This window comes from Carassius auratus, chromosome 18, assembly GCF_003368295.1.
Source record: "Carassius auratus strain Wakin chromosome 18, ASM336829v1, whole genome shotgun sequence".
Classification (NCBI taxonomy): domain Eukaryota; kingdom Metazoa; phylum Chordata; class Actinopteri; order Cypriniformes; family Cyprinidae; genus Carassius; species Carassius auratus.
The window spans coordinates 242,118-260,000 of NC_039260.1; the positions used below are offsets into that span (position 1 = coordinate 242,118).

Sequence of the window (17,883 nt, forward strand, 5' to 3'; positions counted from 1 at the left end):
ATTTAAGAAATATTTGAAATAAGTGAAATACAATAAAGCACCTCATACTTTATAATGTAATATGCATTTTATAAAACAAAAGCACAACAAAATTACTCAATGACACTAATAATAATAATTTAAACTATGAGTTTCTGAATCACAATGTTTCACTCAGAGGAGGACTGATGGGGCTTTCAAGCATGTCACGTCAAGCACATTGCATTGTGGGATACAGTGTGCTGTGTATTTGGGCAAGTGCAGCAGGACCGTCTGCATGCGGTGTATTCTGCAGAAAGTAGTGTGAGCAGTGTTTACAGCGTGCACTATTATCTGTTGTCCTGATCAGCAGATCTTGGGGATATATACGGTGGCTGTACTCTGTTTGCTCTGCATCACTCACACCAGCGCAGCAGCTTGGCAGGAAGGTCTGTGGTAATGATCTTCTGTGTGGTTTGTGTTTGTCAGATCTATCTTCCTCCTTCCTCCACATGATCACTCATATAGCATCGGTTCATAATATGAATCCTTTTGCTTTTTAAAACACAAACACAGTATGTGGGGCCGCAAGAATATAAAACGTGACCCTATCTATTTGCAAACAGTGCTGAGTAACTAGTTACACATCATTTGGATTGCGTACTCAGAACAGAGACGGTGAAGGTTCTGGAAAGCTTCATTATACTTGATTGAGCATGTGCTCAATTCTTCCAGTTAGTCATGAGCCATAATTCAGAAAATGCTTTAACATTATTACTTTATGAAGTCGGAGACCGGACGCAGAATATAATTGACAAAACTTATTTAAAAAAAAAATAGAAGCCATTACAGAGATGGATAAATCATGAGATGCTTTCTTTCGGTTCTCTGCTAAATGGACACTCTGGCCAAAGGAAGATGTTTCCAGCTAATCTGGGAATGATGGATCTCTTTCACCCAAAAAAAAATGACCTATAATTGTTATTTGATGAGATGCTTATTCAGCCCAGTGTGACTCAGGTGAGCATGCACATAAAAGCACACTCGTTTAATGATATGAATGCACATTATCAGAGAATACTGCATTCTGAATAGAGCCTGCACTCAGGTGTAATTTCACTCAGGACTGAACTCATGCGACCTGCAGAATCTCACCGAACTGGAGCATGCATCACCTCAGCATCCCGTGGAGATCAGACGGTTGCTAAGAAACATTACAACGTCACATGGTCTCAAACTAAATTACCTTCGAGGAAATGGGAGCCAATGATCACCCTCCCAGCAGATTAAAAACACTTGGGTTACAGTGACTCGAACCGCTCTGACGGATCTGATGTGATTGTAAACTCAAACCCTCAGATTATTGAGATTCTCAGAGAAACACCAGCCATTTATTTCAGCTGTCAGGAAGACTTAATGCAAACTGAATACATAAGAGGAAATACATCTGATAGTGTTTGAATGATGCAAAAGGCTGGAGTCAAACTCTTGGCACTAATTAATCTGTATCTGTAATGTACAATTGTTTTATGCATTGCAGAGAAGCAGCAAATGAAATGCAAAACAAAACGGCCAAAAGCAAGAGAACACTGAAGAAATGAGCAATACCCCAGATAACTGCGATCGTAGTGATTTATTTGTACAGTAAGGAAGCAGACAGTGCATTGCCTCAAACCCAGATCCAAGACAGATACGAGGCATTCGTGCTCAGGACACAAACCTCAAACACTCTTTCACAGACAGGACTCTACCGAAGAAAAAAAAAAAAAAAACTCATCCCATCTTATCCACAAATCACTAAAATGAGAAGCACGTTAGAAAACAGAAACCAAACAGAAGTTAAAGCAAATAAAACTAAATCTATTTCCAGTGGCTGGGCTTCATCAGATCCGAGCGCCTGAAGCACGACCCACACAGAACACATGTACAGTATTTACACTGGAGCATCTCCTTACAACGGAAAACACGGCTGCGACTTAAAACCCAAACACTTTCAGAACAGCTTCCCTCTTGCTGTGGTGCCATCATTCAGTGAGAAATTAAGATGTATAAAACGTTAACAAAAATAGCATATAGAAAAAGGATTTACATAAGTCCTACGGAGATGTCACGACTGCTTTGAGAGTGCGAGGGTGGAGAGGAACGGTCTTTAGAGACAGGTTTGGGTGGATACAGCCTTGCCTCGCTCTCCGGAGGGAGATGAGTGGAAGCCTCTTGTCCCATCAGGACCCTTCGGGAGTCGAACCACGCCTGGAGGAAGACCATCAGCGTTCTGGATCTTCCTCCCGAGCATCGGGCTTCCCACCGGGCTGCTCTCCTGACTGGCCACCTGCTTCCTCCGCTGGACCCAAGGGCTTCCCAAAGGGGTCAAGCTGCTGTCCGAGGAATAGTCCGCCCATCTGCGGCCGGGTTCGGGGCTCAAGCGCTCCTCGCTGGCCAGCGGAGACTTCCCCGAGAGCGGTGTCTTGCGCTGGGTGCAGGGACTGGCCCGTGGGCTGCTCCAGGGACTGGAGCGTGGAGACACCGCCGGACTCAGGTGATTGGGCCCGCCGCTCGTGGGGCTCAGCTTGTTGCAGGAGCGTGATTTTCGGGCCAGACGTGGCGAGGTGGGATTGCTCTCCGTTTCCGAGGAACTCGCGGCAGAGTCGTCTCCGCCGTGATACTGGAGCTCTCGGACGCGGCTGTTGAGCGAGTGGCTCTTGCGGATGCCGCAGACTCCCTCGTCGCGGTCCTTTGGGATCTTCTTCTTGGGAGGCTTGGTGCCGATTAGAACCACCTTCAAATTTAGATATTTGTGTTAAAGCCCAGAATTTGTCAAGTGATTAAAATAAGCCCAGTGAAGCAAGCTAAGGGCCATTTTATAAAACAATTATTCCATAATTGTAGTCAGGTTTCACAAAATAAAACTGAGCAAATAAAGTGTAATGATATTAATAAAAACAGTATTGTTCCACCAAACAATGTAGCTCCTCAGAATCAGTTGTGGTTGCCGAGCAACACACAGACATAAACAAAAGCTGTTACTTTGTAATGTACAACAGCTTTGAACACGGCTCAACCAATCAGAATCAAGGAGCGGAACTATCAGTTTTATAAACTAGATTTAAACTTCACAAACACCGAACTGCTCTATTGGACCAGTGATGTTTTGTGGGCGGAGCCTATTTGGTGGCAAAAAAAAAAAACATTTGGAGTGGATCAAGATAGTTTAAAGTAGTTTAAAGAACAATTTGATTTTAGGATCACTTTAAAATGTTGATCCACTTCAACTGTTGACTAGTGTGATACGAAAAAAAAAAAGGTAATTGACTTCATTAAATCGGTAAGTGTTATGCCAAATGTTTATAGTAATAAATGTTTATAGTAATAGGTTTAAAGATCATTTTGTGCTGTAACTGCAGGGCTAATACAATACATCCCCGATGAACTGCATGTGAATATTTAGCAGTTTACATCCATAGTCAGTTGGCTTAAAGATCTGCATTTAGCTTCAAATGACGTCTTTGATGAGAGTATTCTATGAACATGATTTGTATTCTGACATGGAAAAGGCACAAAATTATTTTATTTTCTCTTATTCCATGGATTTTACTGGTTCCCAGTGTTTTTGTGCCCCCACAACTCCAAGAAACGTAACTGTGACCAGGATCTGAATTGGTCTTTACAACTGGGTAATGCAATGCAAAAAATTATTTTCTTACTAAGAATATTTGTCTTGTTTTCTAGTATAAATATCTAGAAATTCTTGAACCAAAATACATTTACTTGACAAGTAAAATTGCTGAAGACATGTCTTGTTAGTCTAATGGGGAAAGAAAAATTATCAATTTAAAGGCTCAACAAGATTTCTCTTGCCCCATTGGAGATATTTTTGCATCCAAAATATAAGTTTGTTTATATTATGTGTACTTATGTATATATAAAGTATATATTAAGAATATATTTAAATGTATATTTATATTAAATAGTTGTACATCAGACAAATATTGTCCTCCTAACAAACCACACATCACTGGAGAGATCATTTACTCAGATTTCAGATGTATGAGTCTCATTTTCGTAAAGCTGACCCTTATAACTGGTTTTGTGCTCCAAGGTCACTTATGTACACAAACTTATTTTAAATGTGAATAATCGTGACTAATCGTTTTTACAATTAAAATGTTAGTAAAAGAACCACCTTCAATCCCAGCGGCCCTCGAGCGCCCGAGTCTCCAGCGACCGCCTCGTGGGCTTTCATCGCCGCCTCCACTTCTTCATACTCCACGATGGCGCACTCCTCCGTTCCCAGCTGAGAGTAACGCCCGCTCAGTTTCTTCAGATTGGCCGGCAAGTCCTTCCCGGGTTTGAGAACCCGCACAGAGGCGATGGGCCCGTAGTTTCCAAAGGCTTTGAGCAGGAGCTCCATCAGTCGCTCCTGTTGGGTGACCCCTGCCTCGCCGTCGGCCCCGAGTGCGACTCCCAGCTCCGGCCAGCGCTTGAGTTCACTCAGCAGCAGCATGCGACTCGGAAGAGACTCGCTGGCGAACACCGGCACCGTCGTCCTGCGCCGCACCTTACGGCCCTCATCGTTCAGCTCCAGCAGCTCGGAGTGACGCAAGGCGTACGCCGTGGTCCTCCAGTCCCGCGTCAAGTGCTTGACCTGAGGAAGAGACAGACGCATTTAACCTCTCTTCAGCTATGACCATGATTCACACAGACCCTTTTTGTAAACTACATGTACTTACTATATGGTAAAAGTTAGGATTAGAGTTTGTGTACTTTCAAGTAATCATGCATAATTGTTATTTCAATGTTACATGTAACGTAACAGACACCTTAAAATAAAGTTTTACCCCATAAATCGTACCATGGTAATGGAAATACAGATTTTTTTGGACATGTACCATGGTTATTTGGTGTAATGCAATGCATTAACCCAGGGTAAGGATCAAAACATGTGGATAACGAGTAATAAAAACAGATTTACGGTTTAACAATGATTTATTACACAATGAACATGTTCCACTTACATTGTAGCTTAAGTTACAATGGATTATATTTCCCATAGTTGTGTTTTAAGGCTCATGTCATGAAAAAAAAAAAAAAAAACTAATTTTTCCTTTGAATTAGGTTTGTTTTATTTTTCTAACCCCTTTGGTTGATATACTTTCTTGGTTTAAGGTCACTTAATTTTGATAATTATTTTCCAAAAACAAGACTTCAAATCCTATATCATTTTACTTCAGTTAAATAGATCTTGCTTTATTGAATGTTTGTACCAGAAAAGACGACAAATATGGCACAAGTAAATCTTTTTTGCAGTATAATAAGAAAAACAACATTTCTGTGGCTTTCCAAAAGAGGAAAAAAAAAGGAAACTGCCATCATTGGTGAAAAAGAGATGCATGTTAAATGTTGTTAGTGTTGTATTAGAAACACTCACTGAAAGTGTTGACTAGTTTTCTGTAACGCAGGAAAATACCAAGTATCATTTGAAAATAATGATTTATGTTGTTAATAACTATAGAAATGCACCACAGTCTGTGAAAAGGGTCCGTTCATTAACACATGATTGCAGCTTGTTCAGTATTAATGTCTCTAAAGGAAAAGTAATTATGTTTCCTCGTCATTGCACATCAAAGTACAGCTTTAATTGAGACCGATGAAGCACAAGAGGCAGTGAGAGATTGATTTGACAAATGCATTCCCCTTGTGCTTGATTTCTTATTGAAACGGGAAGTTAAAGTGGAACATCTTGAAATGCCCGTTTCTTTTTTAAAAGCCAAGTGTCTATAAACCCATCATTAAGCAGCAATCAGAGGCTGAAAGGTTGTGCTTCCATGAGTATTATTCTCATTCAGTTTCATAAAACATCTTTAAATAAAAGGTTCTGAGTCATGAAGCAAACCAGCCTGCTCTCAGATGAACACGCACTGATTTAAAGCAAGAAAGAATTGAGAAGAGTAAACCAATGCAATGGGAATTTGTGAATCCCAGAAACCGCAGCACAATATAGAACTACTGATCTTTAGTAATTAAGCATGAAAATATTAGACCATCTTAGAGATATATGGGCTGAATGGAGATCAATTACGTCTCTCGCAATGCCTCATGGGGTGGGTAAGATTTTCATCTCCATGGTAACCGTGACTCCTCTGATTGGTGGATCTTCAATCAGGATTATGGGTAGTTCAGTTCCCCAACAGGAATTTGGCTTATAAACAAAACTGTTGAAGTGATACTGAATACAAAAGATGTAATTATACTAACCTGTGCCAATTACTCTACAGAGATTAATGAAATCTCAATTAGAAATTTCTTTAATAGATCCAGAACCAGATATCAAAATGAATTTACATATAATAAACTATAATAAAATTTAATTTTAATTATAAATTTTAAAATTAAAAACGAAAATAAATTAAAAATATAATGCTTGATATAACATTGTGTTATACTTTATTTTGTTAAACTTTATTTTGTAGCCAAATTTCAAATGCGTGTATCTGGTAAAAGTATGTGTGAGCTAGGAGTAAAATAAAAGACAGTTAACAAGCGACACAGAACTGCTGTCTGGGTCATGAGGTCTTGACCCTGGAACAAAGTATTTACCTTCTTGAAGGATGTGAGCAGCTTGACGCTGACGAAGCCCAGCTTGTTGCGGCGGACGTGTTTGAGCAGGAAGGCATCATGCTCCAGGTTCTCATCTGACAGATAATATTCAATCTGTGCCACCAGTTTCTGGATGAGCTCTGGGTCCGGAAGCTGCCAGCTCTCCTCCTCCAGCTCCCCGCCGCTGAGAGAGAAACACACCAAACACACGCATCAGTCCACTGACAGAGGAACACACGCCAAACACACGCATCAGTCCACTGACAGAGGAACACACACCAAACACACGCATCAGTCCACTGACGGAGGAACACACGCATCAGTCCACTGACGGAGGAACACACACCAAACACACGCATCAATCCACTGACGGAAGAACACACGCCAAACACACGCATCAATCCACTGACGGAGGAACACACCAAACACACGCATCGATCCACTGACGGAGGAACACACGCCAAACACACGCATCAATCCACTGACGGAGGAACACACGCCAAACACACGCATCAATCCACTGATGGAGGAACACACGCATCAGTCCACTGACGGAGGAACACACGCCAAACACACGCATCAATCCACTGACGGAGGAACACACGCCAAACACACGCATCAATCCACTGATGGAGGAACACACGCATCAATCCACTGACGGAGGAACACAACACATCAATCCACTGACGGAGGAACACACGCCAAACACACACCAAACACACGCATCAATCCACTGACGGAAGAACACACGCCAAACACACGCATCAATCCACTGACGGAGGAACACACGCATCGATCCACTGACGGAGGAACACACGCCAAACACACGCATCAATCCACTGACGGAAGAACACACGCCAAACACACGCATCAATCCACTGATGGAGGAACACACGCATCGATCCACTGACGGAGGAACACACGCCAAACACACGCATCAATCCACTGACGGAGGAACACACGCCAAACACACGCATCAATCCACTGATGGAGGAACACACGCCAAACACACGCATCAATCCACTGACGGAGGAACACACGCCAAACACACGCATCAATCCACTGACGGAAGAACACACGCCAAACACACGCATCAATCCACTGATGGAGGAACACACGCCAAACACACGCATCAATCCACTGACGGAGGAACACACGCCAAACACACGCATCAATCCACTGATGGAGGAACACACGCCAAACACACGCATCAATCCACTGACGGAGGAACACACGCCAAACACACGCATCAATCCACTGACGGAAGAACACACGCCAAACACACGCATCAATCCACTGATGGAGGAACACACGCCAAACACACGCATCAATCCACTGACGGAGGAACACATCAATCCGCAGCAGGGAGTCCATCTGTTTCCCATCATCCCCCTGAAATGTCAGATTCCCCCACAATCCAACAGCAAAGCCTGCGCCAAAACACAAGTGTCACAGCTCACTGCCCACAAACACCAACACAAGCAGCGCCGAGACCTCTCCATCTGACCACAGAACACACGCATGTTGTGCTTCCAAGTTTTATGGATTCATCCCATTGGCGTTATGGTTTTAATACTGTACAAACTGTATATCCAATCACCCTACACCAACCCTAACCGAAAACTTTAGCATTCTTACATTTTCAAAAAACATAATTCTGTATGATTTACAAGCTTGTGTCCTTATGGGGACCTAAAAAATGTCCCCAGAAATTCAAAGTTTTCTGGTTTTATTATACATGTGGGGACATTTGATCCACATAACGTGATACATACCAGGTACACACAAATGCACACTCACTCCGTCATATACACAAACTCCCTCATACACACACACACACACACTCATACACTTACACACTCACTCACTCAAATTTAATCTTTTCTGTGAGATTCCACGGCGTCCCTCACCGACTGCTGGAAAGAACCTTCAGAAAACAAATTATACTGATGACTCACTGCCTTCTCCAGCCTAAAACCTTTAAAGCGCATCCGCTCGGGACGCTCACGCAAACTCCAGAAGAGAGCAGCTCTCCAGCAAAGGCGGGGAAGCCCTTGAAGCACAGAGAGCGGCCCATCAGCATCCACCCACTGCTGCGGAGCACAATAGCAGCATCAGCCGACTCATTAGTGCTCCACAACAATGCAGACGCAGCCGTGGGCCGCAGACGCACAACTGCTCACATCACACCTAACACTCACAGAGGGAAAGTGCTCAATACATGGGGGAGAGATTTAATTACACTTCAACAGCACTGATAAGCCAGGGGTCAGGGGTCAGCGCTCGCTGCGGTCACTGAGGACACTCCTGAGCAGACCAGGGCTTCAAGGAAGAGCTAAGGGGATTCCTGGAAAAATTTTGAAAAATGTCAAATTAAAATAAAAGATTTAATAAACTAAAGGGGCTACAAGGAAGGGCTGGGGGATCAGTGGAAAACTTGAGATAAGGGTTTAAAAATAGACTAAAATATTAAAAAACTAGATTAAAACTAAAACTTGGGGATGGTAAAGAAGGGCTTGGCGATCCATGAAAAATACTTTTTTTGGACAGGTTTTAAAAAATAATAATAATAAGGATTATACAAAATAGATGACAATATGTAAATAAAAACTTGAACAAAGATAAAAAAATTTAATGAATACAGATTATGTCCAAATTAAAATTATACAAAAAAAATATTAAAAACTGGAAGCTGAAAAAAGTGCTAATTCAGTGGAACAATTAAAACAGTAAAAAATAAAGATAAAAACATTTAAAGATTTTAATAAAGTATACAATAAAAAAAATGGTTTTAAATAAACTGGGGCTGCAAGAAGTGTGAAGTGTAAATAAAAAAAATAAATAAAAAAAAAAGTAAAAATTTTCCAAATTTCATTAAAAAAAGTATATTAAAATCAAAGTTCGCAATAAAAATTCGATTTATGGTAAATAGATTTAACAATATAGCACCATAGCGACTAAAAATTTTGTAGTGTAACAATAGATACTAAATATTTTCCAAATAACTTTCACATCGGTTTAGAAAACAAAGCAGTATAAACTGGGTCTTTAAACTTGTTTTTGGGATGTGGCTCCCTCACAAGAGGATTTTGTAGAACTATTAAAAAGTTTAATAACCCCTCACACACATGCAGATTAATATTGGTCCACCCAGAAATTGTAAGCAAATGTATTTCCCGAGAATATATTATAATGTCCAACTGTCCATACTAGCTATTGAGACGTGACATAAGAGAAATGTATAATTGCCTCATACAATGTGTTGTTTATTTCTTTAAAATACATCTGTGCTACTGATGACTGCTTCTGTGCTGCAGGGAGACAGATGTTAGTGGATCATTGGAGAGGACGGATCTAGATGAGCAATGGAGCAGGTGGAGCAACAGGTCTGGTCCCATTCCTACCTGAAGAGCTGCGACAGGTGAATCTCTCTCTCACACACACACACACACAATCATAATCACACACATGCACTTTAATGGGGTCAAGCATTGTGAGCGCGTCTATTTATATCCTGGAAGCGCGGCTGGTGTGTGTGTGTGTGTGTGTGTGTGTGTGTCTGATAGAGAGACCAATGGCTCGATTCTAAGGAGATCGATTAGAAGCTGAAGGTTTGGGGTCCTCTACCTGGATTTCTCGTGCCTCGCGAGCTCGTCGTCGCTGCCGCTGCCCGTCTGGAGCTCGGTGGTGATGGAGGAAGGCTCCTCGTCCTCCGCCGCTTGGATGGCCACGGTGATGGTGACCGGAGCGCTGATCTCCCGCGGATCCTCGGTGCTCATGATCCCCGCCGTGAGCGCCTCTTCCGCGGCTGCGCTCGATGGAGAACCGGCGGCGACGCGGCGCGGCGAACACAAACTCCGCAGACGCGCGTGAAGACCACAGAGAGCCGAGAGGACGCGCTCCGCGAGCGTCAAGATCCTCCGCCACGGAGACGGCGACGGCGCGTCGCGATCAGAGCAGGAAGGCACGTCTTCAGCTGCTACTTCCTCATATGTAAGAGGCTGTGTGTGTTTGAATCGAGCTCTGGGATTGGGCCATGACGCCTCCCCAACCCACCAGCACAACTGAAGCCAGGAGGGCGGCAGCAGGAACGCGACGCAGCGTAGCAACGCGTCCAGCGCGGCGGACATCACTTCGCGTCTCTTTCTCATTACTTAGAGACGGCGAGCGCCGCGCGGAGACATTTATATCAGTAAACCGTGATTGCTTCACGTGAAGGCAATTAAGAAATGACGAAATATTACTATTATTAATATAGTTTGAGCGATATTTGGATATGTATTTGGGAAGAAAAAGTCTAAACAAGAATGCTAATTGTTATCTCTCAATTTAAAATGCATTTTATAAACTATTATATAATTGTATGTGTTGTGTGTACTGTGTGTGAGACAAGTATTTATCCAATTTAATATATATATATATATATATATATATATATATATATATATATATATATATATATAATAATTATTATATATGATGATTATGATAATAGTTATATTATTATTGTTGTATAAAATATATAAACATATTTTATGTAGCCTATAAAAAGTAAATAAACTAAATGTAATTTTATTTTATATATATATATATATATATATATATATATATATATATATATATATATATATATATATATTTATGAGAAGAACATTTTCAAATATGAATATATTATTATAATATTATTATTATTACATAATATTGAAGTTATTATTTAATTTTTTTTTTACATTGGATAAAAATATACATTCATTACATATCTAGTGTGTGCAGCGCACTGGAGTTGTTTTAAGGTGAGTGTGTGACGTCACGAGTGTGAGTCACTGAGTGTGTGTGTGTGACTGAGCTCAGTCAGTGTCCCGCATGCTGATGAAGAGCAGCAGTGACACACACACACACACACACACACACACACACACTCCAGGTTCAGTTTGAGATGCTTCTCTTGATATGAGCAGTGAAGCTGTGCATTATAGAAAGCCTCATCTGCTCAGTGTTAAAGCAGAGCCATCTTTCTGTTCTCCATCATCTGAGTGTGTTTTAGACTGTGGGAAATGCAGTGTTTCTGCTGCAGTATTTATAGCCACTGAACCCCGGAGACCTTCCTCATGAATGAATGCATCACTATTAATAAAGCAAACAATGCAGACGTCATCTTTCATGTGCATACAGTGCTTCTCCAGCAGAACCAGTGCTATCTCCTTCTCTGTATTCCAGTTAAAAGCTAGCAATTAATCATAGGATGCTTTATAGTTTCTTCATGAGATGCATGTGAGAACATCGTCTATCAGGAGTTTACAATCTCTCGCCCCCCCACAACAGATGCAGAGGAAATCACAGTTAATGGAGTTTAACACTCGCTCTACACACACTCCTCAGACCTGCTGTGCTTATAGCATCTTTAATGTTGCTCAGACACACACATCAAGACAATGAAGTGCATTTTAAGGCTAAGAATGTGACTCTCGTTAAAAACTCACTGTACAGTGAACACCATTTTAATGTTTTTTGCATAGTAAAGTGACATAAGGAAAGCATAAATAAACAATAATAATTTATGGAATAAACAGAAGAAGAGAATGTAATAATACTTTGTTTTTGTTTTTTGTTTTTTTGTTTTTTTTACATTTAGGACAAACAGAATGATCTTAAAGTGTGTTCCTGAGGTTTTCTTGAGCTGTTCTTGTGGCAGAAGCAGATGCTGTGAAAGTTGATGAGCAGATGTTCGTGTTTCTGAAACATATTCAGTCTGTGGATGATTATGCTGCTGCTCACTGATTGATTTCTGTTAACACAGATTTGACCGTTTTTATGCATTTATTTTGCATGGCTTCAAAAAGAAGATAAGAATAATACTTAAATAACTACAAAAAACTTTGTAGTGTCACATGGTTAGTGCAAATTGATACATGATCAAAGCAGTTTATTTTTCCAGATTATGCGTTTACAGAAGATAAGTGCATCATCAAAGCATGTGTTAATATGAAGATACAGCAAATATGTTTGGTCCACATTATCTCAAATGTCTCTAGTATTTATATATGAATTCACAATTATTCAGTTTTGTTGAGTGTGTTCACAGAATGAGTAAACCTATTTAAGTATGCATATAAATCCAATCGCAGTTGTTAGAGAAAGCTGCACAAAAATGCTACTTTAAAACGCCCATTTAAAAATATCAATTAAAATCACTTGATTCAATGACTCATTTACATCACTACAAAACAAATCATGATTTAATTTGCATGCAAATAAATAATGCTTTTATTCATACAGATATTACACTGCATGCTTTAAAAAATAAATAAAGCATGAAATACAATATTTGCATGAATAATTAAGGGGGGGGGGGGGGTGAAATGCTCGTTTTCACTCAATCTCCTGTTAATCTTGAGTACCTATAGAGTAGTACTGCATCCTTCATATCTCCAAAAAGTCTTTAGTTTTATTATATTCATAAGAGAAAGATAGTCTGTACCGATTTTTCCCGGAAAAACACGACCGGCTGGAGGCGTGGCGTGTGGGCGGAGCTAAAGAATCACGAGCGCCAGTAGGCTTTTGCGTCGAGAGCGTTTGGAAGCTGTGACATTACCTTGAGGAAAAAAACATCATCCAAAACAAACCATGGCTAACAGTCAGATTCAGCCGTTTATTTATGATCCAGAATCAGATCCAGAGGCTGAAACTGAACGAGAGCAGCAGCAGCAACGACTCGCTCTGAGCGGGGCTCGAACCCGGGTCTCCGATGGGAGGGGACGCACTAACTGTGCGTTCACACCGCCGGCGTCGAGAGCGTCAAAAAGCGCTCTTGCCGCTCTGCTCACGACGCTGCAGAAAGATTCGTGAGCGCTTAGACGCTCTGACGTAGATCGAATGCTTATTTTGTATTTAAAGTGGCCGCAAAGCAAACAAGCTTGTTGATCTCGTGCAGACTAACCACAAGGAGGGTAACGTTATAAGTTAACCTCATTACATATTGTTGTGGACGAAATATTAAGATCCTTTACTTAAAATTAACAAATCTCAGACACCTTGGTCAACGTATCACTTTTAATTTATTTTTTATGTCCCTGTACACAAACAGGGACACCTCATAGATCATTGCAAACTTGAAACAGCAATAATCAACCTGTCCTCCATTGTGCTTGGGAACTAATGGTCGGAGCTGCGTTCTCTGGAATCCTCTCAAGCGGTGGACTTCTACGTTCCGATTGGTTGCTGCCCAACCGCGTCATAGCTCATTACCATAAAGTTGCCTTGATTTCAACTCTCCTCGACGCTCTCAACGGCCAAGTCGCGCCGCGCCGCTCCTCGTCGCTGCTCGATGCCGGCTTACATTGAAAATGAATGACTTCCGGCCGCTTTGACGCTCTCGACGCCGGCGGTGTGAACGCACAGTAACAAGGAGGCAGAGATATTTGAAGCAGTTTTACTCACCGCATGCGGTTCCAACACACGATCGTGACCCTTTTTCGTTGGGATTGCATTATCCTTAAGAAATAAACGATACGCAAATCCTGCATCAAACTGGGCCTTGTTTGTAAAACAAGCATCTTCGAAATGCAGGGAACAAACACAAACACTTGCACAACTCCGTTGATGCTCTGTAAAAATAAACTCCATCCACTGGTCCCTTAATGCTGTTTCTCTTTTGGTAATCTGTGCAGGGTTGTCTTGCCCTGGCAACCAAAAACACACTTCTTTTGTGACATTTGGCGCCGCTCTGGCTCTGATCAGTGAAGTCTGTTGTGCTCTCAGTGCTCTGCTATACGGGAGCGCGCTCTTCCGGCAGAAGTGCCTCAGGACCCATATAAGGAAATTCCGCTCCATCTAACGTCACACAGAGCCATACTCGAAAAAAACTTTCCGAAACTTGTGACAAACCGGTTCAAACGTACAACTTAATTTTTGAAACTTTGTCCATGTTTAGCATGAGAATCCAACTCTTTAACAGTGTAAAAAACTCAGTATGCATGAAATAGCATTTCACCCCCCCTTTAAGCAAACATGAACATACCTCCAGGTCTCATGAAGTTGACACACATATATACACACACATCCCAAACAAGCACACAATCTCTTACTGGGTAACTGTGGCGGTTTCTCTGCAGGCTTGTGGTAATCTGGAGGAAGTGATTTATCATCCTTCAGTAAACATGACACAAACACAAGAATGAACACTGCAGCAGCTCACCATCATCACAGCATCTGACAGCTGAACACTAGTGAAGGAACACACCAACTACTGACACATCATGAACAACAAATGAGTTCATATTTAATAACAGAACGCCTCGCATACATAACATCTCAGATAGTTCCAAAACAGCTGCCTTAATGTTTTGTGAATTTCAAAGTGAATCAAAATGTTTACTCTCATCATCTGTACTGTCTCGCCTTAAATTGACTGAACTTTATTTTTAATCATTTCTCTATTAACCCTTTCCCAGTGAATGCATGAACCGATAACAAGACACATCAACAAACACAAAAATAGAAAGTTGTTACTTTTGAGTTTCTTTTTAAATCTGGGCGGAGCGTGCTTGTTTGTTTTTTAATATAAAAAATTATTCATTTACAAACGTAAAAGCCCTTTCACTACAAAAGTGAAGTGAATGCACCTCAGGCGGAAGGAGTTTAATAATAATAATAAGGAATGAAGATTGCAATGGTTACCACTACAGTAAACATATTTTAATCTTAATTTAAGTGCCTTTATTGACAACTGATTACTTTTTTTAAATGGAAGGGGAAAAGTAATAATAATAAATGTTATTATTGTTTTTACTTGATGATATCAAGATACAAGACATACTTGAAGGCAACGTTTTATTTTTATTTATACACATTCACTTTATTTAAATTATTTCCCCATTGCTTAGTAATATATAAATAACAAAAATAATTTAATATTGCTTATAAAAGAAACTTTATTTTAAAGTTGATTACCTTTTTTAAATGAAAAATATTAATATTATTATTACTATTTGTACTTTAATACTTGAAGACATCACATGATTAAAATGTATTCATATTAATTTTTACATGTTTTAATATTTAATTATTCTTATTGTTAATACATTTTTATGACATTCATTTATATTTTTCCAAGCATTGAAAAAGTACTAAAACAACAACTTATAAAACAATTGAATATATATATATATATATAGGTTCTGCCAACAATTATTAATAAATGAAAATAAAAACTGATAAAACACACACACACACACACACACACATATATATATATATATATATATATATATATATACATAAAACGCTAAGTGAATTTTTTATTTTTATTTTACATTTTTTTTTAAATAAGTATAAAAAACAGAACACTACAAGTACAAAAACATTTCTTCATAAACATTTTTATGAACCACAAATACTTTTTAAAATATGTTAAAGTTGCAGTGTTTGGGTCTAGCGGCATCTAGCGGTGAGGTTGCGAATCACAACCAACGGCTCAGTCCCCCGCTCACCCCTCCCTTCAGAGAAGCTACGGTGGCCGACACGGGTAAAGATGTGTTCGGTAAAGACAGCAAAGAGCAATGAGATTTCAAGTTCAAGTTGAGCTTTATTATAACTCCGCTACATTTGTGACATACAGTGGAACTGAATGCCGTTACACATGCCTTTAGTGTGAGAGACCCGGGTTCAAATCCACTGTGAGACACCAATGTGTTAGCTAAATGAATAAATGTAAATAAACCTATACACAAGTAACCTACTGACAGATTTTGAATAACCTACATATAAATATTTACCTATACATAGACTGAAAAAGAAACCTATACAGATCATTGCGTCACCACGGCGCTTCCATGTAAGGAGACCCGAGGTGTATATAGATAGAAATAGCTAAATCTAAGGTAATAAAAAGATTTATTATTTATGATTCACTTAGTAAAATAAAAATCCCTGAGAACAGACCTCCTGTGAGCTCTGAGATTATTATTAATTGAAAGGATTTGCGTTGAAGCCATTTTTTCAACTCATTTTTAAATAATCATGTTTAACAGCGGAATTCCTGTTGAGAAACTACATTTCCCATGATTCAGCAGAGACATCTCCACCAATCAAAAAAAAAAACTCATACCAAACTAGCTCCACCCATTAACATATGAAGCACTCCATATGCACCTTTGTCCCATTTCCAAATACTTTTATTCTTCAGTTTAGAGTTTGTAATGATGTGATCCATCGGGTCTGGTTTAAAAAAAACTAAACGGGAAAAATACTTCCAGCGGCGTCAAAAGTGGGCGGGGTCTGTTGATCAATGGCAGATGATGGAGCAGCGCCGCAAAACGAACGAACGACAGAAAAATAAGCGCGGCAAGAACTGAAGGAGATGCCTTCAGATACGTACATTGTGAACACATGCTGAAGAGACAGAAATGTAAACGCAATTCTTTTGTATGGGAGGCCGTTTGATTTGAAACACTTGCGCATACATGGGAAACACTATCTGTGCATATAATTAAATAGACACTCTTTGCATTTACGCTGTAATCGACCACGTACTGTTGTACCCGCACAAAGACTGCACTTTCTAACATTCTCGCGTGTGAGAGAGCATAAACATTTTCATTGAAGTTTAGTTCATTTGGAAGCAGAAGCGCGGCTTATGTAGTTTCTATGTAACCGCATGTCTTTCATATATATGCACAGATATATCGTGTTTCACGTGTATGCGCAAGTGTCTCAATGTTTATCGCAAGTTTCGAGTTTCAAGTGCGAGTTTCGTCTTAAACGGCCTCCCATACTTTTTCTCTGTCAACGCGCTCCGCTCGCGCACAGGCAATTCGCGCGTAATAGATGCGACACATGCGAGATTTGTGTTTTATCGCCATTTGTGTTCTCCTGTGTCTGCAGAAGCTCCACTTCTCCGATCGTCAGCGGAAGGGTCACACCTGATTCTTCATGTTTGATTTTTGGTGTCAGTGAGATCCAGCTTCATCTCTGCTCTCGCCATTACTGCTGCTCCGCTCACGCAGCATCGCGAGATAACGCGAGACTACAGTGCGTCATTGGATTTTGATGGATTGTTTTTCATAACAATCAATGTGTGAAGCCAAAGTCCTTTTAGTCTATGGTTGAGCGCATTTTCTTCTGGATTGTTATTATACCTTACTTATCTGTACTATATGGATATATACAGCGACTCGACATATTTCATTGTGCACTATTTGTAAAAAAAAAAAGTTTATTTTGTGGAACATTTAATGGATATTATTAATTTGATAACGAGCAATTTTCAGTGCTTTTTTTTTTTTTTTTGCTGAAATATTATACTTTTCCGGCCAATGTTGTATCTCCTGAAAA

General features: G+C 40.2%; 1 protein-coding gene across 1 annotated transcript; it reads right to left on the minus strand.

Annotated features, from left to right (window-relative positions):
- Positions 1-1,572: 1,572 nt before the first annotated feature.
- LOC113118039 (la-related protein 6-like) lies at positions 1,573-10,830 on the minus strand. The gene is made up of 4 exons (XM_026286897.1): positions 10,180-10,830; positions 6,553-6,736; positions 4,139-4,600; positions 1,573-2,734 (listed from the first exon to the last, which is right to left on the minus strand). The coding sequence occupies exons 1-4, from the start codon at positions 10,701-10,703 to the stop codon at positions 2,108-2,110; spliced, it is 1,797 nt and encodes a 598-aa protein (XP_026142682.1). The 5' UTR covers positions 10,704-10,830; the 3' UTR covers positions 1,573-2,107.
- Positions 10,831-17,883: the final 7,053 nt, after the last annotated feature.